Source organism: Rutilus rutilus (assembly GCF_951802725.1).
Source record: "Rutilus rutilus genome assembly, chromosome: 8".
Taxonomy (NCBI): Eukaryota; Metazoa; Chordata; class Actinopteri; order Cypriniformes; family Leuciscidae; genus Rutilus; species Rutilus rutilus.
The window spans coordinates 39,064,919-39,092,432 of NC_140222.1; the positions used below are offsets into that span (position 1 = coordinate 39,064,919).

At 37.1% G+C, this 27,514-nt stretch overlaps 1 protein-coding gene across 3 annotated transcripts in view; it reads right to left on the reverse strand.

The window, feature by feature from the left end:
- Nucleotides 1-2,669: 2,669 nt before the first annotated feature.
- rnf123 (ring finger protein 123) overlaps nt 2,670-27,514 on the reverse strand; it is a 150,897-nt gene continuing 126,052 nt past the window's right edge. For all 3 annotated transcript variants that reach the window (XM_084417316.1, XM_084417317.1, XM_084417315.1), the window contains exons 37-39: nt 25,435-25,529; nt 5,694-5,779; nt 2,670-5,330 (exon numbers count right to left, since the gene is read on the reverse strand). In XM_084417316.1, the coding sequence (XP_084273442.1) occupies nt 5,231-5,330; nt 5,694-5,779; nt 25,435-25,529 (281 nt within the window). In that variant the 3' untranslated portion in view covers nt 2,670-5,230. The remainder of the gene's footprint in view (nt 5,331-5,693; nt 5,780-25,434; nt 25,530-27,514) is intronic.

Below are 27,514 nucleotides of genomic sequence, written 5' to 3' on the forward strand. Positions count from 1 at the left end.
GGATAAAAGCGACGCGGCTCAGCGAAGCCAAGATGACGGGCTTTTACAATCGATCCTTCATTGCTGTGCACCTACCATAACCAAAGACTCTTTCACAGCAAAAACATTAGCAAACACAGCTCAACAAGGCCAAGGCAGGCCATGATTTCAAAGTCGCTTGGCGCTGACATTTCTTTAATATACAATGCTGTACCAACCTTTTTCCAGGGAGATGGAATTAGAGTGAAGCATGATGGGAGTCAGGTCTGGAAGAAAGGCGAGTTCAAAGAGCAGGCGTCCTCCTTGGGTTACAAACACCATCTCTTATTTACAGCATTGAATTGGCAAAACCTGTTTTGAAACAGACAGCAGGAATGTTTTGCCCACCAGCCATTGTGCATTGCCAAGGTTGCTGTCATTAAAAATGAACGTGTTACTGTCTGACAAAGACATGCTAGAACTCAGTAATGTTCCAGATGAACAAAAGCCAATGAAAGAAATCGCTACAAATCAATTTCCACACAACCAAACACTAAATTCTGTTAAACACAGTCTTATCTCGGCAAAGGGATCTTGTAGAAACTCTTTTAACATATGGGGCCCTATTTTAACGATCTGAAACGCAAGTATCAAGCGTGAACTTTGTGGGCGGGTCTTGGGCGCTGTTGCTATTATACCGGCGGGATAAATGACTCTTGCGCCCGACGCAAATCTAAAATGGGTTGGTCTGAAGTAGCTTCATTATTCATAGGTGTGGTTTGGGCGTAACGTGAAATAAACCAATCAGAGCGACATCTCACATTCCCTTTAATAGCAGGCGCGCTTGTTCTATAGCGGATTGCTATTATAACGGCGGATTTGCCAGGCGCACACCAGGAGCGGTTCACAGCCGAGGAGACAGACGTTCTCGTCAGGGCCGTAAAACACAGAGAAGTGACATTGGGGATGGAGAAACCCACACAAATTAGCTTCGGTTAAACAGGTGTATGATAATTTGGGTAAATGTGTAAGCTAGATTTATGCCTATTTTTTCACATCTTCATGGACACCACAATGATTTCCCTCATGTGGTAATATTTTTCCTTGTAATAATGTATGATTTGCAAAAATGAAAACTACTGCTTCTGTGTAGATGAGAGAATCAAAGTGTATGCGTGTTGTGCACACGCTACATTATGGCCAAGCATGCGCCCTCAAAATAGCATATGAATAACATGCGCAACGCGCCACTGACTTTAGACTAGGTTTTTCCTGGTCAGTGGCGGAGTTGTTTTCTAAACCTGCAAAATAGCACCAGGGAACGTTTGCGCCGGAACACGCCTCCTCTTTTCACTGAACCGCCCCCAGGATCGCAATTCATTCCCTAATTTACCGACGTGCGTCTGTGGAGGGAAAAGTCCGCTGTGCGCGGGTGCAAAATAGGAATGATACATGCGTCTGTGTACAAAGTCAATTGCTGGGTGCAAGATAGGGCCCATAGGGTAAAATAGGGTAAATTTTAAGGTGACCTAGTATATTGTACTTACTCAAATAAGTACTGAGTAGTATTAATTAACTACATGTACTTTATGGTCAGGGTTTGGTTTTGGGTTAGTTAGTTGTACTTTTATTACTATAGTAAGTACATGTAGTAACATTTAAGTACATCACCTTAAAATAAAGTGTTCAAAATATGGCTTGCAATTATTCTTAAAAAATATATATTTTGCTCTTTTTCAACAATGTATAACTGAAACAATGTTGTTTGTCAGTCTCAGGAGGTCAAACACAATGTTATATTTATTTATGAAAACAAACACATTGTTATAATCATTCTATAATTATTTGTATAAGTTTAATATAAAATTGTTTTTATTAGAGTTTGACTATTTTTCAACCCTGCTACCCGTATTTAGTAGTATATACAGTAGTAGTATAAAACCTTGGTTTGATTTTATTATTTTCTATCAATCAACTTAATAATAATAATAATAAGACTATATAGGATAGAAATATTAATGAAATCCATGATTAAATGGGGCATTTAAATAAACATATGCAAGAATGGTTAACAGGATTTTAAGAAACAGGGTTACAGGTTGTAATTAAACAGCTAAATGTTAATTATTTAAGATGAACAAAACCAATATAAAATTCACAAGTTTCCCACAGAGTTCGTTCACTCAACTCAATCATTCAACTGTTACCAATGTTATTGTAAGAAAACCATTTTAATAATGTAGGTAACAGAGTTGAATGAATTAAGTAAATTTCAATGAGTACACATTAACAAAACAATATAAGATTTGGTTACACTATTTGAATGTGTCCTTGTGTAATTATACATTTAAGTACTGAGTAATAATAATTTACTACATGTACTTACAGTAGGTTTAGGATTAGGGTTTGGGTTAGTTGCATGTAGTTATGGATAATTTATAGTTATTACTACAGTAACAACATGTAACATGCAACAAGGAAAGGACACTGTAAAATAAAGTGTTACCTAGATTTGACTTACCTTTCATCATGCCGTGGAAAAGGTCCAAATCATTGTGTAATGTTCTTTAAACAGGGTGGAAATCATGTAGTAACAGGGTTGAATGCATTTGGGGATTTTTTTTTTATTATTATTTGCTTAATAATTAAATATACTAGTAAGCCAATATGTACACTTCAAAGTGCCTAAAGAGTAAGCAAACCAGACAACATTTAGGATAAATAATTTAATGCTAATATTACATCAATACATGTACACTCTCACAAAAGTGAAAGAACCAAAAGTTGCCATGTCCTCTCTTTTTAAACAAAACATCAACAGTCCTTTAAATATTGCTCAACTAATCTAAAATTCCCTTTGACAACAATAGCAGATGCCTGAGAGTGGAAAACCTTAAATTAAAGTCGTCTGCACACGCTCACCGCAAACGCGCACTCACACGCACACGCACACACACACACACACACTACATAACTATAGAGAGGGGTCCTATAATCATATCATGCACCCCCTTTTTAAAAACAATATTACACCACACTGTGAGAAATGCTTTTAACAGTCCAAATAAGAGAAATAGTGACCCAAATACTCTTTTGGTTTTGATAATTCATACATATCACTTCTATACAGTGTTTGAAAGTTAATCGGTCGTGGCAAATCGGCTGTGTTTTGAATAAACAGTCTGTGTGCATTAGTAAGAAGCGAATGATAACTTTGGAAGAAATCCTGTACGGGTTGTTTTGACAATTGCGTATTGTTTTGTGACAGTCAACGCTGAGGTCCAACACCAATCGAATTATCTGTGGGTTTTAAAACAGAGTCACTACACCTGTGTTCGGCGTAGAAAATTGCTGTTGTCAATAGCTGAATATCCTTTAATAAGGGAACTGTGGTGAGGCAATGGATTCTGAGTGCAGGCAGAGCCTGAGATGCAACATAATCCATTAGCAAAGGATTCTGGGTAAGACAACCCCATGCACACAACAGCAAAGCACTTAAATCTAGATGTCTGTTGGTGTTCAGTAACAAAAACAGCAGTCTAGGCACTCCTAATGGAACAGACCGAGGGAAAGATCTTGGTATGAAGAAGGCTATGGGTTGTTTGAGAACATTAACAAACACCATTATGAAGACAGATCAAACGTGGAAGCCGTCGGAATGGAAAAGAAATGTAGCGGTGAGCAGAACGAACAAGTGTTGGTGCAGAATCAAAGCATTTCTCTCAAACATAAACTGTTATCACTATCCCATGGATCAAATTGCATTTATATCTCCATGTAAACTGTCCTGAAACTGTCTTCTTATCTTGTATGATGCTTTATAAATCCTTAATAAAATGACAGGCGTGTGTTACAGTTTTGCGTAGATGCATTTCTTCTTCCTTGGTTCTTTTGATGTAGAAAATCGTGTACAATAATCAGACGTGATTGTAGGTTCTGCTTAGTGTGATACTACAAGTTGTCATCTATGTCAAATATGGCTGTCAGTATCGAGTATAAAAACATTAGCAAATACAGAGAGTGATGTGAAAAACTGTCTCACTAGTATCGAGATTATATCTGACTTCCTGATATGATACTATTTTAACCAGAGTTTGTGAGAAGAGAAGAGAAGAGAAGAGAAGAGAAGAGAAGAGACAATACAAGACAAATACAGATTAGAAGAGAAGAGAAGAGAAGAGAAAAGGTGAGATGAAAACAGATGAGAAGAAAATCAGAGACTAAAAGGGGATAGGAAAATGGAAAAGACAAGATGAGAGAAGAGGAGATGAAAGAGATATGAAGGTGAGAAAAGACATGAGACAACATTAGACATGAGAAAAACATGAAAAAAGAGACTAAAAAGATGAGATGAAAAGAGAGAAGATATATAAATGAGAAGATGAGCAGAGACTAAACGAGAGAAGTTAAGGCAAGACAAAAAGATGAGAAAAAAACATTGAATAAAAGGTGACGAGATGAGATAAAAGTAATGGGAGAATAGAGAAGAGGAAAGGGTTGAAACGGATATAAAGATGAGGAGGGACAAGAAGTGAAAATGTAAGAAACAAAAGGCAAAAAGAAGAGACAAAGGAAAAGAAAAGACTAGACAAAACTAAATATAGAACAGAAGAGATGAGATGAAAATTGAAGATGAGTAGAGACAAAATGAGACAAGATGAAGCGAGAACATATGAGAAAAACGGAGGCTAAAGTAGATGAGATGAAAAGACAGAAAAGGAGAGGAGATGAAAAGAGACGAGAAGATGATCAGATACTAAAGGAGAGGAGGGAAGATGAGATGAGATGAGACAAGACGTGGTGGGACGAGACTAAAAGGTGATATGAGAATAGGGGAGATGAGATGAAACATGAAGACGGCAAGGGACAAAAGAGGAGACAGAAAGAGTTCAGACAAAAGGAGATTAAGTTGAGAACATGAGCTGAGAAGAAACGAGACAGGACAGTGGCGAGAGATTCGATGTTTTCCAGCAGTTTTCCTCTCCGTCAGCTTCCTTCAGAAGCACCGCGAGCGTGCGGCTCTAAACAAGATCTCATCCATTCATCACAAAGACACATGGAAGAACTATAGCCTTTCAAGGCCTCGTTCCAGTCGTCAGAGGACAAACTGTTAAAGATACGCCAGCACAGACTGTAGGGTGACCGTACATAGACCTGATGTTCTGTGGGGTGCAACAGTATGAGTCCAACCTGAATATGTGAAGTCTTTGGGGAAAGTGTACATAATGTCAATGTCTGAACACTGAATATGTGTGTGTGTGTGAAGGGCATACTAAGAGCTGGCTGGTTTGGTGTAATCATCCACTCCAGTGATAGTGGCCTTGCAGAAGAAGCAGTCCTTGTTATTCATCAAGTGCTGATTGATACAGGCCCTGAAATAAAAAGAGAGTGACATTTAATCATTTAAAGAGTGCTGAGTCACGTCACAGCGCATGTTATCCGTGCTACGCTTCACTGGAATGATGTAAGCAACCCCAACACAAACCACCAAAGAAAACTGATTCAATTTTGATGCATAAAATCAAACTTATGATATCTTCAATGACGCGCTGAGACCTTAACGTTAACCGTGAAAGCATCAAAACAGCGCTAGTATTTCAGGCTGTATTTATGCTACATATACTGTAAGTAATGAATAGAGGCATTTAACAGCATGGTGTTAATCTCCTAAATGGAGGAATGAATGAATGACAAAAAAAAACGGAGCTGTTGATAGTGTGCTGGCAACTACTCACTTGCAGGATTTGTGGGAGCAGGGCTTGAAGATGGCTGATATGGAGTGTGCATAGCAGATCGGGCAGAGATCGTCCTCACTAGGTGGCTGTGAAGGAGAAAGATTGAGATTAAATACATTTCAGAAGCAAATGCATTGTGCGCTGACTTCCTGTAAGACATTCCAGAATCAATATCATCCTCTTCAGAAAACCAACTGGAGAGAGACGACATCAAGAAGGACATTGAGGACTGGGTGAATAGCGGTTTTGCCATTGGACTGAATTAATTTTATGTTGATATGTTATATATTTAAAGTTTTCTTTAAAGACCGAGTAAAAAAAAAAATTGACTACCTAGACTATTTATAAAATAGACTTTTGATTTTGCACTATAACAGCTAAAATAGTTTTATAATATTTTAATAATCATATATTGAATGACTCTAAATATATTGAATGATTGAATGATACTAAACTCATCTGTAAATATGTTCGAAATATGTTATATCTTATCCTACAGTGAACAGCCAAACACTTTTTTTGTGTGCATTTTTGGGACACCCCGAATGTCAAAGGTGTCCAGATGGTGTCCTACTTCCAAGTATGCACCAGTGGACTAATATTAACCATAATTTATTGTGCTACAAAAGAACTCATTTGATTTCTTAATACATATTCAAGTGAACAGATTTTCACCTGCACAGCATGTACTTTTTTGTAATTAGTAGCTAGAGAAAAGAGCTTGAACCCTTAAAATGGGCTAATGGAGCTTCATTAGTATACAAGCATCTCATTAATAAACCTTATTACCGCACAGTCGAGGCAGGAGAGCTTACAGCAAGGTAAAGGAATATTTCACACAAAATATCTATGTGTCTGTCATCTCTACTTATTGTTCTAAATCCATGAATTTCGGGATTAATTGAAGTAATTTGAACCACTTTAATGAAGATCATATGAGGCATTTTGTAATTGTGTCAGTGGTCCCCATGGCAGTAACTCAATGCATTTAGGCATCTAGACATAGTCAAGATGATCTGCTGAAGTTCAATCTGAGCATCAGAATGAGGAATAAAGGTGATTTAAGTGACTTTGAACATGGAATGGTTGTTGGTGTCAGACGGGCTGGTCTGAGTATTTCAGAAACTGCTGATTAACTGGGATTTTCACACACAACCATCACTAGGGTTTTCAGAGGTCAGAGGAGAATGACCAGACTGGTTCAGCTGATAGAAAGGCAACAGTAACTAAAATAACCACTCATTCGAACTGAGGTCTGCAGAAGAGCATCTCTGAACGCTCAACACGTCAAACCTTGAAGCAGAAGAGCATCTCTGAACACTCAACACGTCAAACCTTGAAGCAGAAGAGCATCTCTGAACGCTCAACACATCAAACATTGAAGCAGAAGAGCATCTCTGAAGACTCAACACGTCAAACCTTGAAGCAGAAGAGCATCTCTGAATGCTCAAAACATCAACCTTGAAGCAGAAGAGCATCTCTGAACGCTCTACATGTCAAACCTTGAAGCAGAAGAGCATCTCTGAACGCTAAACACGTCAAACCTTGAAGCAGAAGAACATCTCTGACCGCTCAACACATCAAACCTTGAAGCAGAAGAGCATCTCTGAACGCTCAACACGTCAAACCTTGAAGCAGAAGAGCATCTCTGAACGCTAAACACGTCAAACCTTGAAGCAGACGAGCATCTCTGAACGCTCAACACATCAAACCTTGAAGCAGAAGAGCATCTCTGAACGCTCAACACATCAAACCTTGAAGCAGAAGAGCATCTCTGAACGCTCAACACATCAAACATTGAAGCAGAAGAGCATCTCTGAACGCTCAACACATCCAACCTTGAAGCAGAAGAGCATCTCTGAACGCTCAACACATCAAACCTTGACGCAGAAGAGCATCTCTGAACGCTCAGAAGATTGAAAAAACGTTGTCTGGTCTGATGAGTCTCGATTTCTGCAGCAACATTCAGATGGTCGGGTCAGAATTTGGTATAAACATCTTGAAAGCATGGATCCATCCTGTCTTGTATCAACGGTTCAGGCTGCTGCTGGTGTGATAGTGTAGGGAATATTTTCTTGGCACACTTTGAGCCCCTTAGTATCAATTGAGCATTGTTTAAACGTCACAGTCTACCTGAGTATTGTTGCTGACCATGTCCATCCCTTTATGACCACATTGTATCATCTTCTGACAGCTACTTCCAGCAGGATAACGCACCATATCACAAATCTTCTCAAACTGGTTTCTTGAAAAGGGAGATTCGCATCCGACAAATCTGCAGCAAATTCGTGATGCTATCATGTCAATATGAACCAGAATCTCTGAAGAATGTGTCCTTGTTGAACCTATGCAACGAAGAATTAAGGCAGTTCAACCCAGTATTAGGTGTACCTAATAAAGTGGCCATTGACTGTGCATATATTGGCTGGAAGAACATATGTGTCAATAATTTTGAGTGATGTATTTCCCAAAATATAATAAATTAATATTTGTAAATATCTAAATATTTATAGCATACAACACAAACAACCAACTTTATGAATATATAAAAAATAAAAAATAAAGTGACTAACAGCTTTGACAGATAATGTGTGATATGGGTTTGGCAGGCAAAAATATTCTATTTTTATTTTGCATTCAAATGCTGTTTACTTATTCATATATAGGACACTGCGTACCTGCACATTAAAGCCGTCACATATTCAACATACATGACATTTCAAATAAAGCTGCAAAGAACATTCTCCACTCATCCCAAGGGTATGACACACTAGATAATGAATTCAACACGGGGAGAACACAGCCTTCAGAAATGCCAACAAACTAGAACACACATGTACAAAAACAGGGTTTTAAGATGCTTATTCCCTTTTGGTGACCCCGACGTGCTCACTTTTGTATGTAACACTGGGGAATAGAACATTCAACTGATAATAAAATTGATAATTTAAAAAATAAATCAAATCTGATGCTCTGAACCTATGTTTATTAAACACCTACCTCTCTCTAAGACGTTATTGTGTTTAAGTGGCACCAAACTTGAATTAAGACCTTAGAAAAGTAGGTTTTCACAAAATTCATTTTTTACACTTCCTGAATAAATTATGAGTGGAAGCTTTTCTGGGCAAAATTGTTAGGGTGTTCTAGTTGGTTGTTATGTGATTGCTATGTGGTTGCTAGGGCATTACTAGGTCTTTGGCAAACAATCAATAAACGTAGATTTGTATCTCATCCAAAAATCTATGAGGCCAACTGCTGTCATTTGGTCTCATGACTCCCAATAGACAGATTTCCAAAAGCAGCCACACTAAAGGGAGATTAATATTCTCCTTCCATCTTTTAGCCCGGAGTCACACGAGACTCCCGTAATCTCGACCCTTTCATCCCAAGGCTTTCCTCAGCTGGGAAGGAGAGGAACATGGCTGCAAAAGTGTTAATTGAGTTCTTTGTACTGATTTCATGGGGAGTGCGGATGAAAGCCAATGACAGAAGAGCAGCCAGGACTCCACCCCTGCCAACCAGCCAGAATCATATACTGTCATCTAGGGCTGCAGAATATTGAAGAAAACTGCTATGAGCAGTTTAATTTATTACTTGTTAAATAATGCAATATTTGACCAATTATAGACCAATATTTTGGCCAGATCAATTATTATAGCCGATATTTAACTACTTTGATGATACTACTACTACTATAAATAATAATAATAATGGACAATTTATTATTTTATATAATAATATAACAATAATTTCCTTAGCAATTTAATGACAGATGGAAAATAACCAAACTAACACTTTTTGCACATTTCAAGCTAAAATCTGCAGTGGAACGGGTTTAAATATGGGAATATATCATCGCTGTCGGGCGGAAACCTCGTATCTCCAAAAATGCTACTTTCCAGGATATGGAAAAAACAAAGTATTTGTCAAAGTTGATATTGTGGCTTTATTTGTGGTCAGGCACTTGTGTCATTAGATTATCAAAACATTTCCCCAAAATCAAGCTCAAATGCAAGCTCTAACCTTAACCCTTTACCCTAACAGTAATGATTTATGAAAAACAAAAAAAGGTTTCCGCCCAACAGCGACGATATGTTATATACAACTATGGGTGCTAGACACTTTTTGGTAGCTGAAATGATAAAAATATTTAATAACCAATGTATAGAACTTCTCATTTCAAACATAATGGCTGACCAATCTATATTACAATCTATATTTTCTTGTACTCAAAACCCCCTTCCACAAATCTTTGAGGCCTCAACAATGATTGCATGTTGTAGACAGACAGTACTTGACTGACAGACCTGTGCGAAGGGAAGCCAAGGGCGCAGAGGACAGGTTAAAGTTATTGGGATCCTTTTAACATGAATAGTTTAACTGTCCGACCCAGCAAAACTGATTAAAAACTGAACGTGCGTCAGAAAGCTTTAGTTCATTTTAAAGGACACTGTACTGACACAAGCAATTTTGGAAAGTAAACCATTGATATATCCTCAGTTACGCAGATAGCAGGGCTATCGGGTTCTTCATCAGCTTTTCGTGCGGTTCTTTGACATGAACGGGGCCTTTTGTTTTTATTTCTGGTCTTCCCCAATATCCTTCCATTCTCAAAGTCAAACTTTGTTCCAAGGGGAATGATTGGGTTTCTGTTTGGTCTCTAAGCTGAGATGAAGGAAATACAAGCCCCTTAAAATCTCATTCACTCCCTCCCAAGTCCATCTCTTCTGAGCTATTACCTTCAGATCTTGTGTCTGAGTAATGAGGGAAGATATCCACTATCCCAAGGTAATTTGCAGGAGCAGACGGTGACCTTGACTGGCCTGGTTCATTTTGGTTCACGGTGGCCTGATAAGAGCTCAATTCGTTCGGTTATTCTAGTCTGTTGGTGCAAACTAACAGAGTAATCAGTCAGCGCCAAGATGGGACTGGGTGACTTAAGGTGCAGTCGCATTAACTGTTCCAGTTATTCCAATAAGAATCTACGTGATCATGCATTTAGCGGGAGGGTGAAAACTTTCCTACGCAGATTTCGCTCATGTTCAAGTTGGTCATGCAAATTCACAGTGTTAACCAACAGAAAGCTGCTTGGTTTGAAAGTGACGTCAGTGTGAGCTGTGCGTCATATTGCTACACTATTGACAATAGACAAACAACCTTTTTTTCTTTCATGGAAAATTTTGCTAATGTGACCGCACCATAAAGTGCCCTTTTATAAAGTCATTTTGTTTTTGGCCTCTACTAGAATAGGTTTTCATGCTTGAATGTTCAAAAAACACATTATTTTTCACATATTTATCACTAGCCCCTTTCACACAGTAATCCCAGTAAATTACCGTAAAATTACTTAAATTACTTTATCATTAAATACACAGTAAAGACTATATGTGTGAAAGGAGCAATCCCAAAGTGAGATTTACCAATTCAGTTGTTCTTCAAAAGACAACTGAAGACTCATCTCTTCCGTGAGCACTTAACCTCATACAAAAAAACATTTCTTTCCTTTTCCTTTAATCCTCCTTTATCTGGCTTATGCTACTCTGAACAATGCCTGAACTTCGTATTTTGAGCACGTCTTGTGTTGTTTTTGCCTCTTCACGATGACTCGCTTAATTTAGTCCTAAATTGTAAGTTGCTTTGGACAAAAGCGTCTGCTAAATGACTAAATGGAACTGGAACGAGAATAACAGCCATTCAAAAAAAATAATAATATTGGAAATCACGCTCAAATCATTACAAACAAATCCTTGGTGACATCAACTGAAGAGAGAAGTTGATTGAGAGGCAAAACAAGTTATTACAAACAAAAAAATCTGGATAATATATGACATTTATATATGTATAGATATAAATATTTGTAATCGAAATGTAATTGTAAAAGAGTCATTTGAATGTGTATACACCTCACTTTTAAAGAATGCTCATGTAAAAACTGTTATTTTAGATTGTTTTGTTGTGAAACCTGCCTATAAAGCTCCATTGCTACAGTAAATGAGAATATAACCTGCAGAGATCAGCAGGAACTGGCGACTCCATTTATTCATTGCCACAGGTCATATATCCCTCTCCAGTCAGAGCGAATATGCTGAAGAGGCATGAATGCTGTACGGCACCGTTCAGTGCTCTATATATGATTAGATATGCTGCCATACGACCTTGAACAAAAAGCCTTCCGGTCACTATGTGGGACACCTTTAAAATTCATGAAATTGAGACAATATATCATAGGCATGAAGGGATACATTGGAAAACACCGGTCACAGGACTGGATGGCTCTATAAAAAAGATGAATAATAATATCAAGAATCTGTTGTTTATTTCTATGAAAATACAGTTAAAAGGATCTAACTGAGTTATGAAAATGATCTTTGAAACTTTCAGTAGCATCTAATAATGTAACCATTGTGTGTGTGTATATATAATTTAATTTGCCAAATGCCTGAATATTCCATGTCATTCCATTCTCCAAACTGCGTGTCCTATGTAGGCTTCTATGATACTCACTCACTCACTCACTCACTCACTCACTCACTCACACAAACTCACTCACTCATTCATTCACTCTCACTCACTCACTCACTCACTCACTCACTCACTCACTCACTCACTCACTCACTCACTCACTCACTCACTCACTCACTCACTGATTAACTCGCTCATTGATTCACTCACTCATTGATTCTTTCACTCACTCACTGATTCACTCACTTACTCCACTAAATCATTGATTCACCTCACTCACTTACTCACTCACTCACTCATCCACCCACTCGCACGCTCACTCACCCGCTCATTCAATCACTCTCACCCACTCACTCACCCGCTCATTCAATCACTCTCACTTACTCACTCACCTCACTCACTCACTCATTCAATCACTCAATCACTCTCACCCACTCACTCACTCGCCCGCTTACTCATCCGCTCATTCAATCACTCACTCACTCACTCGCCCACTTACTCACCCGCTCATTCAATCACTCACCCACTCGCCCGCTTACTCATCCGCTCATTCAATCACTCTCACTCACTCACTCACCCACCCACCCACTCTACTCACTCACTCACCCACTCTACTCACTCACTCACTCACTCACTCACTCACTCACTCACTCTACTCACTCACCCGCTTATTCAATCACCCACTCATCCACCCACTCACTCATCTACTCACCCACTCACTCACTCGCCCGCTTACTCACTCGCTCATTCAATCATTCACTCACTCACTCACTCACTCACTCACTCACTCACTCAATCATTCAATCACCCACTCATCCACTTATCCACCCACTCAATCACTCACTCATTGTTAATTTCAACCTTTACTAATACATTATTAAAATCAAAATTGCATTTAACATTAGTTAATGCAACATGAACTAACATGAACAAACAATGAACATCTGTATTTTTATTAACTAATATTAACAAAGATTAATAAATACAGTAACAAATGCATTGCTCATGGTTAGTTCATGTTAGTTAATACATTAACTAATGTTAACAAATGCAACCTTTGTGAAACCACTTTTTAAAATGAAATTTTAATGAAACCACTTTTTTGTAAAGTGTTACCGAAAAATCATTGATTTTAGTCTGATCATTTTAGAATTATTATTATTATTATTATTGAGAATGTTTCATTGATGTTGTCGAAACTGGTGTTACAAAACTCACTTTATTCCTGAAATACAATTATTATTATTTTATTACACAAAAGTCAGGATGCTCTTTATGAATAGTTATAATGTCAAGATATTAATAAACTGAACTGAATTCCCAACTAAATCAACCCAGTGACCCAATGTCACATTTTATATATTTAATTTATAGGCTTGTTTACAGACGCTTCATATCAATATAACAAATCATATTTCACAGAGATGCTTATTTAAGATGTATGACTGTCCTATAGGAGATGGATGCTAAAAAAAGACAATTCCAGAAAAAAATGCTGAATTATTCATATCCAAGCAGATTGTTGTCTCTATCTTTCGTAATGTTGGTGAGATTATGGAACTGGTTTAACAGAGGGATGTAACTATTGCGTAGACACCAAACAAACAAACAAATGTTGGGCCAGACGTGTAACCATAAAAATATCTTCACCAGTCAGTTGTCAACACTGATACTCGCACAGATTCTGTGAAAATAGGTTGTGTGGAGAGAGAATTATTCCAGCAGAATTATAACAAGTCCATAGAGAAAATCATCTACTCGTTCATGTGAAAGAAACTACATAGGAAGAAACTCCAATTTGGTCATTTTCCATTTCAATATACTTTGAGTTTAAGTAGTTTCAACAATGAATTGCAAAGTGCTAAAGTGTTATTTGTATGCTAATATTTATGTATTTATTATTACTATTTTGAATAGGCTTTTATATTTTCAGTTTTCTTTTAATTGTTTAATAGTTGTAGTCATTTTATGTCAATTTATATATATATATATATATAGAGAGAGAGCTTTATTTGTATTTGAGTTTTAGTAATTCTAGTACTTCAACTTCAGTCTTATTTCAGATAATTACCAAGGCAACATTTCAAGATTTTCATGTAATATTTATTTACATTTGAGTTTTATTTCAATTAATGAAAACAATTTTAAGCAGGTGGTTTTTTGTTACAACATTGGCAGTTGAGTAATTGTGCTAAGTATTAGACCAATTTTTACATATTTGTTTTTATATTTACAAAATTTTACAGCAAATTTTGACATTGTGAAGACGCAACTTGCTTTACATTACAACCATCACTGAATATAATAATTTTTTTTTTTTTTATCATGATATTATTACAGTTCAGTTAATTTATTTCAGTTTATAAAAATCAATAGTTTTGATCTTATTTTTAGCTTGAGTGTACAACAGTAACCCTGCTGGCCTGTCTCATCGGTCTCATTCATCCTCTTATGTAACAGCCAGGCTGGCGGCTTCTTGAAAGTAAATAAGTAATTCTTCTCTGGACTTTTGGGTCACCAAGAAATGTCAATCTCCGCTCACTTTAAAGCCGGCTGGAGAGCTTGTGGAGAGAGGAGGCCGTTCTTTTGCAGTGGGAGTGAAAATTGTAGCTCTCTTCACAGCTAAAGTGCCATGACAAACGTCAGGTAATTGCAGCGAGAATTGGCTCAATATGCTGTCAGAAATGCCATAACTCCATCCTGAGTCTTCAGACTTTATGTTTCCTGAAGTGAATATAACTGTTATGACGGCTAAATGTGTAGTCCGTGCAGGAATGGATTCCACTGGCGGTGAATCTCCGATGGAGATTTGTCAAATATGTGTAGGATTTGATTTCCCAACTGGAAGCCAGCAGCAACAGACTCAGAAAACTTGCAATATTCCTCCACCGCTCAAGTGCATCATTAGTTTGTTTTTTATTTATTTTTTGGAGCAAACAGATTTTCTAAGCTCATGTCTGCATAAAAACTGAAATCTAGGACAAGGCTCAGAGAGAAAATAAGTCTGGGAACTTCAAAGCACTTCAATTGAGTTAGAAAAGTGACCTCTGGTCAGGATACCACAGTCACTTCAGAGAATATAGAGTACAGAGTATTGTCAATTTGGCTGAATACTGACATGTTTTCCTTCCTGCTGTACGACAGAAATGGTTTAAAATGTGTTGGCTTGCCACTACCACTCTAAAAAATGCTGGGTTGTTTTAACCCAATTTGGGTCAAATATGAACAAACCCAAACGTTGGGTTAAAAATGTAATTAAAAAAATGTAACCCAACGGCTGGGTTTGTCCATATTTGACCCAAAGGTGGGTTGAAACAACCCAGCAGTTTTTAGTCATTATACAAAACAAAAACTAAATAAATGAAACTATATGCGAGTGGTTTTCACACTGTTCATACCTTAGACGGTCAATATTTCACACTGTACCAACTGAACATTTTAACTCGTTCTGTAAATTCACTGAATTTCCAGAGCAGGTCGGTCAGTGCACCTAGTTGCCATGTCATATTTACTTCTGTAAACACACACAGAGGGAAAAACACACAAGTCTAGGTGAAGCGTCCTATTTTTCCCACTCTTTTAACAATGAGAGACGGGGATCAAATGCAGAGGGAATGTTCCTGATCATCGCTGAGTGCAGACGAGAGCTGTGCATGGCTAGAAGAGTGAGAGGTAATCGGACACCATTTCACAGCATCAGACTGTTTTACGGCACATAAAACACTGTTACCCTGGACGTCAGAGGCAAGGTGCACTTGGCGGAGGAGCGTAAACACATGTCAGCAAGTGTGGAAACAAACACAATTCGTCGGTGAACTACTGACATGTTAAGCTCCTGTTCTGGCAAAGAATCCCGAGGCCTAACACATTCTCTATAGGACACATATATATGCTCCGTTCTTTCTTTAGATATATTGCATGTTCAAAAATGCATACAACAAAATATTCTGGGAGGCCATAAAACTTTTATGAATTTGATAAAAAATGCTGGCGCTGGCGCGCAACTTAGTAAACGCTGGCGGAGAAAGAGTTAAACAACCTTTCTATAATACGAACTTTCTTTACTTTTCAATTTCATAAGAAATCAAATCCTGCCATGCATTTTATTCCTGTTGAATATAGTCTGAAAACTACTATTATGCATTAGGCATCATGAACTATTAATGGACAAAACTTTTATTCATGTTGGTTAATGTTAACTTATAAAGAGACAGTTCATTGCTAATTCATATTGTTAGTTCATAAAACATTGATGTTAATGCATCCAACTTGAAATGTTATAAATGTATTTATGTAGAAAATAACATGAATTAATAAATGCTGTAAAAGTATTGTTAAATTTAATGAAATCAAATGCATTAACTATTGATTACCTACTAAACCTTACTGTAAAGTGTTAAACTTTGTGTGTAAACATAATTTTGTGATACAGAAATAGTGGCCCAAACATACATGGACACTTTAGTCACATTTAAAAATGTTAAGTAGGTCATTGTATTCAATAAGAAACTATTGTTGTAGAGAACAATAGCACGACACAACAATATTCACCAGATAAAGTTTGTCTGAACTTAATAAAAACTATATGCATTACACTTAAAAAGTCTGGGGTCCGTAAGATGTTTTCTTGCATAAAAAAATGACAGTAAAGACAATTAATATTTCTAATAAATGGTGTTCTTTTGAACAGTCTATTCATCAAAGAATCTTGAAAAAAGAAAAATGTATCATGGTTTCCGCAAAAATATTACGCAACACAACTATTTTCAACATTGATAATAATAATCAGAAATGTTTCCCGATCTAATCCTCATATTATAATGATTTCTGAAGGATCATGTGACACTGAAGACTGGAGTAATGATGCTGAAAATTCAGCTTTGATCACAGAAATAAATGACATTTTACAATATATTCACATAGAAAACATACACTCACCTAAAGGATTATTAGGAACACCTGTTCAATTTCTCATTTTCTCAATTTCTCATGCAATTATCTAATCAACCAATCACATGGCAGTTGCTTCAATGCATTTAGGGGTGTGGTCCTGGTCAAGACAATCTCCTGAACTCCAAACTGAATGTCAGAATGGGAAAGAAAGGTGATTTAAGCAATTTTGAGCGTGGCATGGTTGTTGGTGCCAGACGGGCCGGTCTGAGTATTTCACAATCTGCTCAGTTACTGGGATTTTCACGCACAACCATTTCTAGGGTTTACAAAGAATGGTGTCAAAAGGGAAAAACATCCAGTATGCTGTAGTCCTCTGGGGGCGAAAATGCCTTGTTGATGCTAGAGGTCAGAGGAGAATGGGCCGACTGATTCAAGCTGATAGAAGAGCAACTTTGACTGAAATAACCACTCGTTACAACCGAGGTATGCAGCAAAGCATTTGTGAAGCCACAACACGCATAACCTTGAGGCGGATGGGCTACAACAGCAGAAGACCCCACCGGGTACCTCTCATCTCCACTACAAATAGGAAAAAGAGGCTACAATTTGCACGAGCTCACCAAAATTGGACAGTTGAAGACTGGAAAAATGTTGCCTGGTCTGATGAGTCTCGATTTCTGTTGAGACATTCAGATGGTAGAGTCAGAATTTGGCGTAAACAGAATGAGAACATGGATCCATCATGCCTTGTTACAACTGTGCAGGCTGGTGGTGGTGGTGTAATGGTGTGGGGGATGTTTTCTTGGCACACTTTAGGCCCCTTAGTGCCCATTGGGCATCGTTTAAATGCCACGGCCTACCTGAGCATTGTTTCTGACCATGTCCATCCCTTTATGACCACCATGTACCCATCCTCTGATGGCTACTTCCAGCAGGATAATGCACCATGTCACAAAGCTCGAATCATTTCAAATTGGTTTCTTGAACATGACAATGAGTTCACTGTACTAAAATGGCCCCCACAGTCACCAGATCTCAACCCAATAGAGCATCTTTGGGATGTGGTGGAACGGGAGCTTCGTGCCCTGCATGTGCATCCCACAAATCTCCATCAACTGCAAGATGCTATCCTATCAATATGAGCCAACATTTCTAAAGAATGCTTTCAGCACCTTGTTGAATCAATGCCACGTAGAATTAAGGCAGTTCTGAAGGCGAAAGGGGGTCAAACACAGTATTAGTATGGTGTTCCTAATAATCCTTTAGGTGAGTGTATATGTGTAATATTTCACAATATTACTGATTGTGCTGTATTTTGATCAAATAAATGCAGCATTGGTGAGCAGAAGAGTCTTTCAAAAAAGTCTTACTGAACCTTTGAATGCCATTTTAATAAACGCATTAAGTGAGTTCAAGAGCTCGGTCTTTGTTTCCTCACACATGGAAATACATAAAGGTCACAAAACCAATGTCTCAATTAGCAAGGGCTGATCTATAGAAACAAGGGCTTTCAATCAAGGGCTGAATATGAGTAAGTAGGATTATTGTCTCAATAAATAGTATGACTCACAAAAGAAGCCACCAAAACACAATAACAATATTGCATTAGCTGCAGTGCATCACTAAAAACCTCAAGGGGAACAATAGCAATACAATTTCTGGTTATTAAAGTCCTGCATTGTGACACGAAAACAAATCATGCTGTCAATAGGCATCCCATAATGTGACAAGAACGTGACCTTATTTTTTTTGTTTAAATTCTGGCCATATGATAAATATGCAAAACCATCCGGTTCTGCTCTCTCAATGTTAACCAGATCTAGCAATCTGATTTGCATTCATAAATGGGTTTGCATGAACATCTGCCACTACTGTATTTTTTTTCAGTTCCAGATTAATTCTGAAGACGTGTAAAGGGTTGAAATGCCATATTTCAGCTTTAATTGCTTTCTAAATTTGGAATATTTCTTAAAGCAAATGATTTTGATTTTATGTGTATGGATTGATATTTTCTCGACAAAATAATTGGCAAAATAATTGGGATCAAAGGCAAAAACAACTGAATATACTTATCTACAAATTACCTGAATATCTTCAAAGATTTACCATGTGTTAGTTTATCTGAGGCTCAGACTTCCTCGTGATTGCATCCGTAATTTGGCGCAATTCTCCATGTTCTCCGTAGTGTAATGATAAAAAATAAAAAAGCATAATAATTACAGCAGCAATTATCTGAAGCGGAAGTATGTTTTGGGATATCATTAAAATGATGCAGCTCTGACCGAAAATATAGTGTCAGACAAACTGCAATCTGCACCAAGAAAATAAATAACAAGTAAACAGAGAAATCAACACGCAAATCTCTGAGGTAAATATGTGAAAATGTACACCTTGTGGTGAAAATTAAATGCGACTGCTGCAATAATGAAGGCTTATTTACCAGTGTTTTCATCATTTTGTCATTGCTGGAGAGTACGCTAGTTGAAAAATTGACAATTTCCAAATTTCTATACATTTTAAAGTGAAAATGTATATTTCAAAGTATGTTTTCAGTATTTTTAACCCTTGGTTTTAATTTGTACTTCTCTAGTTTTTTTTTTTACTTCTCAAGTACAAATATTTCATGTATTCTCTCGGTTAATATGGGGTCATGACAACTACATGAACAATAATTGCAATCCAATTTGTCATATTATAATATATTACAAAATTATAAATAATATATAAAATAGTACAAAAGGTGTTTTACTTTAAAGTCATTTTAAAATCTCACACTGTGAGACATGCAGTTAGACTCCAAAAATATGCTCCCTTCCAATAGGCTTTCACTTTTTTATGCTTAAAAACTCTCTTATGTAAATCTGAATGTATCACATTGCAAAACTGAATAAATGAAGATTAAAGAAGTTCCAAATTAACCTCAGGAATTTAATTAATAGTAGGAGTTTATTATTAATACTTGGTCACAAGATAGAGTCCTTTTTAGGGCAATATGTTCATTTAATGCAAATAAGAAGATAAAACCTAATTAGATAAATGTCAACATAATAAAATTGCAAATATATTAACTACGTTCATTTTGTGGTTTTTGTGTTTCACGGGTCATGATGATGACAGTCAAACCACATGACAAATTAACAAATCAAACAAAACAAAAACAACAAAAACAAGCAAGCAAGACTAAAAATAAAACAAAAATAAACAAAATAAAACAAAACGAAACGAAACAAAACTAAAAATAAAACAAAACTAAATGAAACTAAACCAAACCTAAACAAAATGGAAAACAAAATGAAAAAAAAAACTCAAAAAATATGAAACAAAACTAAACTACATAAAACAAAACAAAACTAAACAAAATAAAAAAAAAAAAAATGAAAAAAAAATATATATATATGAAACAAAACTAAACTACATAAAACAAAATGAAACTAAACTAAACAAAATTAAATTAAATTAAATGAAAAAAACCCTAAAAATATGAAACAAAACTAAACTACATATAAAACAAAACTAAACTAAACAAAATAAAACAAAATGAAATGAAAAAAACTAAAAATATTAAACAAAACTAAACTACATATAAAACAAAACGAAACTAAATAAAATGAAATGAAATGGAAAAAACTAAAAATATTAAACAAAACTAAACTACATATAAAACAAAACGAAACTAAATAAAATGAAATGAAATGGAAAAAAAACCCTAAAAATATGAAACAAAACTAAACTACATAAAACAAAACTAAATAAACTAAAACAAAACAAAATAAAAAATTTAAATGAAACAAAACAAAACGCATTAAAAATATAGATATTTTTTTACAATCGTTTACAATCGTTCGTACAAACGAACGACAATTTGAATAAATGTTACTTTCATGACAAAACCGTTTCTGTCCAGCCAAATGAAACTATAAGAGGGAATAAAGGTATGTCCTTTCTTTAAGATCAGCAGAATTATACCTCTTGCCAGCTGCCCATATTTACTAATATATCCTATTTCAATATGATTATCAAAAGGTTATATGGTTATTATAGAAAATGAATGTGTATTTCTGGTGCAGCAGACTGCACAACTCAATTTAAAACAGAGCAGAAGTATCTGTCTGAAAGTGAATCGCCTGCTCTGTGCTGATGGCTGCCGCTGATGCATTGTGGGTAGCTGGGATTGGGAGATCACGTTTCTCTGCAGAGGGAGAGCTTCTCTTTCTGCTGTCTAATGCTGCGGTGGACCGGCTGTGGAAAGACCTGTCTATTACATTAATGTTACACCACAGAAACCTCTGGGAACATCGTGATTCCACTTCAGAAAATCACTAACAGCCTTTTATTGCCGCCCACCGTCATGCTGTTAAAGCTACAGCAAGATTTATAAAGGACCATAAAGTAGTAGTTTACTGTAAGATACAATGGTGACACTGAAGTTGTTGTAATGAACCGCCATAAAATGCTTTAGGACCTTTTGGATGACAAGTATTCATCCATTCATAATTGTGTGGAAACCTTCAAACTACAACACATCCTTTTAATACTTATTCAGAGAAATAAGTGCTCTCAATGACAGCTATTTGTAGTGCAACGTCTTTCACAAATTCAGCTTCTCCAACAGAAAGAGCAAACCTTCACTCCAAGGTTTCCAGATTACTAAGGACCTTCTGCACCTTCTTCAGGGCCTCATCTGTGTGGTCTAGATTTTAGGATCTTCTTCAGGGCCTCATCTGTGTGGTCCAGATTTTAGGATCTACTTCAGGGCCTCATCTGTGTGGTCCAGATTTTAGGATCTACTTCAGGGCCTCATCTGGGTGGTCCAGATTTTAGGATCTTCCTCAGGGCCTCATCTGTGTGGTCCAGATTTTAGGATCTACTTCAGGGCCTCATCTGTGTGGTCCAGATTTTAGGATCTTCCTCAGGGCCTCATCTGTGTGGTCCAGATTTTAGGATCTTCTTCAGGGCCTCATCTGTGTGGTCCAGATTTTAGGATCTTCTTCAGGGCCTCATCTGTGTGGTCCAGATTTTAGGATCTTCTTCAGGGCCTCATCTGTGTGGTCCAGATTTTAGGATCTTCTTCAGGGCCTCATCTGTGTGGTCCAGATTTTAGGATCTTCTTCAGGGCCTCATCTGTGTGGTCCAGATTTTAGGATCTACTTCAGGGCCTCATCTGTGTGGTCCAGATTTTAGGATCTTCATCAGGGCCTCATCTGTGTGGTCCAGATTTTAGGATCTACTTCAGGGCCTCATCTGTGTGGTCCAGATTTTAGGATCTACTTCAGGGCCTCATCTGTGTGGTCCAGATTTTAGGATCTACATCAGGGCCTCATCTGTGTGGTCCAGATTTTAGGATCTACTTCAGGGCCTCGTCTGTGTGGTCTAGATTTTAGGATCTTCTTCAGAGCCTCATCTGTGTGGTCCAGATTTTAGGATCTACTTCAGGGCCTCATCTGTGTGGTCCAGATTTTAGGATCTTCTTCAGGGCCTCATCTGTGTGGTCCAGATTTTAGGATCTTCTTCAGGGCCTCATCTGTGTGGTCCAGATTTTAGGATCTACTTCAGGGCCTCATCTGTGTGGTCCAGATTTTAGGATCTTCTTCAGGGCCTCATCTGTGTGGTCCAGATTTTAGGATCTTCCTCAGGGCCTCATCTGTGTGGTCCAGATTTTAGGATCTACTTCAGGGCCTCATCTGTGTGGTCCAGATTTTAGGATCTACTTCAGGGCCTCATCTGTGTGGTCCAGATTTTAGGATCTTCTTCAGGGCCTCATCTGTGTGGTCCAGATTTTAGGATCTACTTCAGGGCCTCATCTGTGTGGTCCAGATTTTAGGATCTACATCAGGGCCTCATCTGTGTGGTCCAGATTTTAGGATCTTCTTCAGGGCCTCATCTGTGTGGTCCAGATTTTAGGATCTACTTCAGGGCCTCATCTGTGTGGTCCAGATTTTAGGATCTTCCTCAGGGCCTCATCTGTGTGGTCCAGATTTTAGGATCTTCTTCAGGGCCTCATCTGTGTGGTCCAGATTTTAGGATCTTCCTCAGGGCCTCATCTGTGTGGTCCAGATTTTAGGATCTACTTCAGGGCCTCATCTGTGTGGTCCAGATTTTAGGATCTTCTTCAGGGCCTCATCTGTGTGGTCCAGATTTTAGGATCTTCCTCAGGGCCTCATCTGTGTGGTCCAGATTTTAGGATCCTCTTGGTGCTCCAGGAGATCATTCTCCCACAGAGCTTTGTATTCAAGGCTGTTGAAATGAATTCTGACTCCGTTCCCCAGTACAGACATAAACATCACTCAACCATACCTCTTTCCAGAGTCCTTGGCATTGTTGTATATTACCAGTATATGATTTTCTAATTTACATTAGAGGTAATATAACTGATGCTGATTAATAACAAATAATTGAATTTCATTCATTTGTTTGATGTATAAAAAGGGTCTTCACCTTATTAGTTTTATCTATAATGTAGTTAAAGGGTTTGCGCACAAAAAGTATTCTCGTCGCTTGATAAACTTAAGGTTGAGCCACTGTAGTCACTTGGACTATTTTAACGATGTCTTTACTAACTTTTTTGGGGGCGGCAAGTTTCGATCCCATAGAAGCCTATGGAGGAGTGAGACAGCTCTTTTTTTACATTTCATCAAAAATATCTTAATTAGTGTTCCGAAGATGACCGAAAGTCTTACGGGGTTGGAACAACATGAGGGTGAGTAATTACTGATGGAATTTTCATTTTTGGGTGAACTAATCCTTTAATCACATGTATTTTATTCATCTTATGCACTTTATTCCTTTATCCTTCATGATATTCATATAGTATTTGAGTTGATTATTCTTGTTTATCTTTTTGTTGATAACATTTATTTTATTACACTGTAATGATATCTCACAAATCCTTCAGACAAATTTCCTCCAATTTTCATTATTTTATTTATTCAACAATCATCTTTGATTGTTATTTTCCTGTTAAGGTGGAATTCATTGGCTGGTGCCCTGAGGTAAAAGAAGTAAGAGGTCACATGACACTCTCACACTCACCTTAAGTGGCGTGACCAAAACTCACAAGATTATTTGGTGCCTCCCACATTACAGGTGCCCCGTGTGAACCTAAGTGAAATCATTACATTGTCCTTGTCTTCCATTGCTTTGGCTGAACAGGTACAGTAGGTCGACCGCAATTTATGCAATATTTTGAGCCAGAAATTGACATGTTGGGTCACAAAAACATAGTTCGCTCTTAAAAATAAAGGTTCTTTAATGGTGTTGATGTTCCATAAAGAACTTTTTAGATCCATGGAATCTTTCCAGAACACAAAAAGTTATTTTTAGAGGAAAAAACGATTCTTTAGATTCTTTAAATATTGTTCACACTAAGAAAAAAAAAGAGGTTATTTTAAGAACTTTTCATTGAAAGGTTCTTTGTGGAACCAGAAATGGAACCCCTTGCAAAAGCTTAGCAAGAAAACATTTGAAAAGCATTGAAATATAATTGTTCCTCCCATCTCTCTCTCTCTCTCTCGCTCTCTCTTTTTTTTCCCCACTATGTTCCTTTAGGGCCTTGTCAAAGAAGATTCCATCATTTTTTTGACACAGTCAGAAACAGTCATAAAAGATCACGATAACTTTACACAACTGAAAATGTAAGGAAATCATATTTTTATTATTTTGTGTAAGAAAAATAGCTAATGATGCGAACCATATCCAGGTACCAAATATTTTTTTAACAACAATTTTACTACAAATTCAAACAGTCCCTGCATTATTGGCGATATTTTGCCTTTTTTTTTAATCTTATTTAAGCAATTTTCCGAATCTATATAAATACGTTTAAAGCCAACAGTATATAAATACATACATACTGTATTTCAACACTTCATTTCCTATCGAACAAACTGAATAAATAAATAAATAAATAAATAAATAAATAATTTCTGAATGTATTAATTGTTTTTACATCAGTCTAAATATTAGAATGATTACTGCATATCGCACTAAAATATTTACAAGTAACGTTACTCCTATTGTCACATACACTAATTATCTAATTACATAATTATTATTGTGGATCTTAATGGCCAAAACAACACAAAAATACACAGTAGGATTTTTCATAGGAACAAAATTCTGTCGTTTTGGATGGAAATAATTAAGGGAAAAAGTGCTGCTGCACTCTCTAAGGTCTGTAGAAGCAGGTAGAGCATGTTTTATTTGTTTGAACTTACATTTGTATCAATACATTTTGAAAATATCAAATGTACCTTTTGGCAGGATTTCTAAAGTTGTGAGTTGACCAGTTCTTTTTTCAGCTTGGTAACCTGTTGTGAGGAAAGGCTGGTTGTGGTTTGCTGAACCTGTGTGTGTGTGTGTGTGTGTGTGTGTGTGTGTGTGTACTCACTGCTGTGCTGGCCGCTGCCTGCTTGGACTCCTCCGTCAGCAAAGTTAGCATGTGTTCTACCTTCTGCTCTTCCTCCGTGCTGATGTAGTCCGTATCTACGCAAAACAAACACACACAACAAATGTCAGCTTTTGCACACAGATTGTACGTTTGAGGAATTGTTCATTGGTGCACTCTTCACCAATGTATGCCATGACTAAACATGGACCGGATTTGTAACATCAGTGTAGTTTGCGCTTGGGCTTATGATTCTTTGAAATTAGTTTTGCAGACAAATATAAATATATAAAGCCAATGGCCAGGACACATGTACCTGTCAATGTCCACTACAGCGACCCCTGCTTTGGGGTGTGTCTGTAGTGAGTTAATCTGTTTTGGGGGGTTTTAAACACAGGAAATATATTCATCACAGATACAAGCGATTACAGCTGCAACTGTAAAACTGTACAACTGTAAAGCGTCCAATGTGTAAGCAATATTATTGCCGGCACAAAGTCCATATTTCAACCGCTCAAGACAGACGTCACTAGCTGAATCTCACAACGATTATCTCAATTACATCATTACACCAGTAGGTGGCGACAAGTGACTGTTAAAAATGTATTTGTCATTAAATCATCTAGTAATGAAACAAGTGAAGTCTTTATGAGTGAGTCACTGAATCATTGATTCAACCCGACTATAAAAAATAAAATAAAAAAATAATTCAAATGTATTGAATATTTTTAAATAGACTGCAGCAATTAACAAAATTTGTCAGAACCTCTAATAAATTACATGTTATTTTGCTCAGTTGTCTTCAACAATTGTGGGAGAATCGTGATTTCTACACAAAAGAACTTGTGATACTCAATTTATCCAGAATCGTGCAGCTCTTACACATACAGTCATGGTAAGAATTATTGGCACCTATGGTAAATATGATCAAGATGGCTGTAAAAATAAATCTGCATTGTTTATCCTTTTGATCCTTCATTAAAAAAATAGCTCAAAAATTAACCTTTCATTGAAGTAAAACAATTGTAAGTGGGTGGAATCACATAATGAAATAAATGTTTTTTTTTCCTCTAACACACATTGGCCACAATTGGCAACCCTAGAAATTATCATAAGTAAATTATCTCTCAAGTATATTCCCATTCATATTTAAATGTTTTAGCCCACCAGGGTGACTAGGAGCATAAAATTGTTTAGGTATAACTTCTTGTTTCACAGGAGTATAAATATGAGGAAACACAAAGGCCAATTCCCTTAATCATCCATCACAATGAGTAAAACCAAAGAATCTAGTTCTGATGTGCAGCAAAAGATTGTTGAGCTTCACAAAATAGAAAGTTGCTTATAAGAAAATAGCTAATCCCCATTTCCACTACCAGGGCAATACATTAAGAATAATTTTTTTTCTGCTAGACACTCACGCATGCATGCAAATGTCAACAGCCATGACTGGCACAATCAAAAAAAGATCAATGCCAAAGAAAAGCCTTTCGTAATTACATTTACGTAATTTTTCAACACATCACTCAGGGGAACGGTGTGAAATACCCTCCCCTCAGCCCGTTTGCCCAGGCTCATGATGAATGCATTGGGACTCCGGGATCAGCTTGATAATTTTAGACTCTCGTTGCGGCGTCAAAGGTCTGGGGGGCTTGTTTCTCCTTCAGCTTTTACTCTCCCCACAGCAATTTCATGCTCGTCTAGTCTGCAAGTGCCAAAATTGGCCCTGACATTGCCAATCATCACGGCTTTGTCCAGTGTTTTGGACTGATGAACAGCAATGACAGTCGGCGTCGTGAATGTGAGTGGAAGATGAAGTGGAAAACAATGTTATAAGTTATGATCCAATAATCTCGGCAAGCATTCAGAAACGCAGGCAGATTGTTCTGAGGACGGCCCCCATGTCTAACACGCAACGGGTGGTTAGCATGTTCCTTCGGGTGCAGAGAGCCTGGAGACTCTTATGACTGAAAGTCACTCATCAGAACAAGAGCCACATCTGCTCCAGAAGCACAGCCGCACATTACACCTGCAAATGATATCACCGCAGTGATATTTACATGAGATATTAATAAGGTGAATT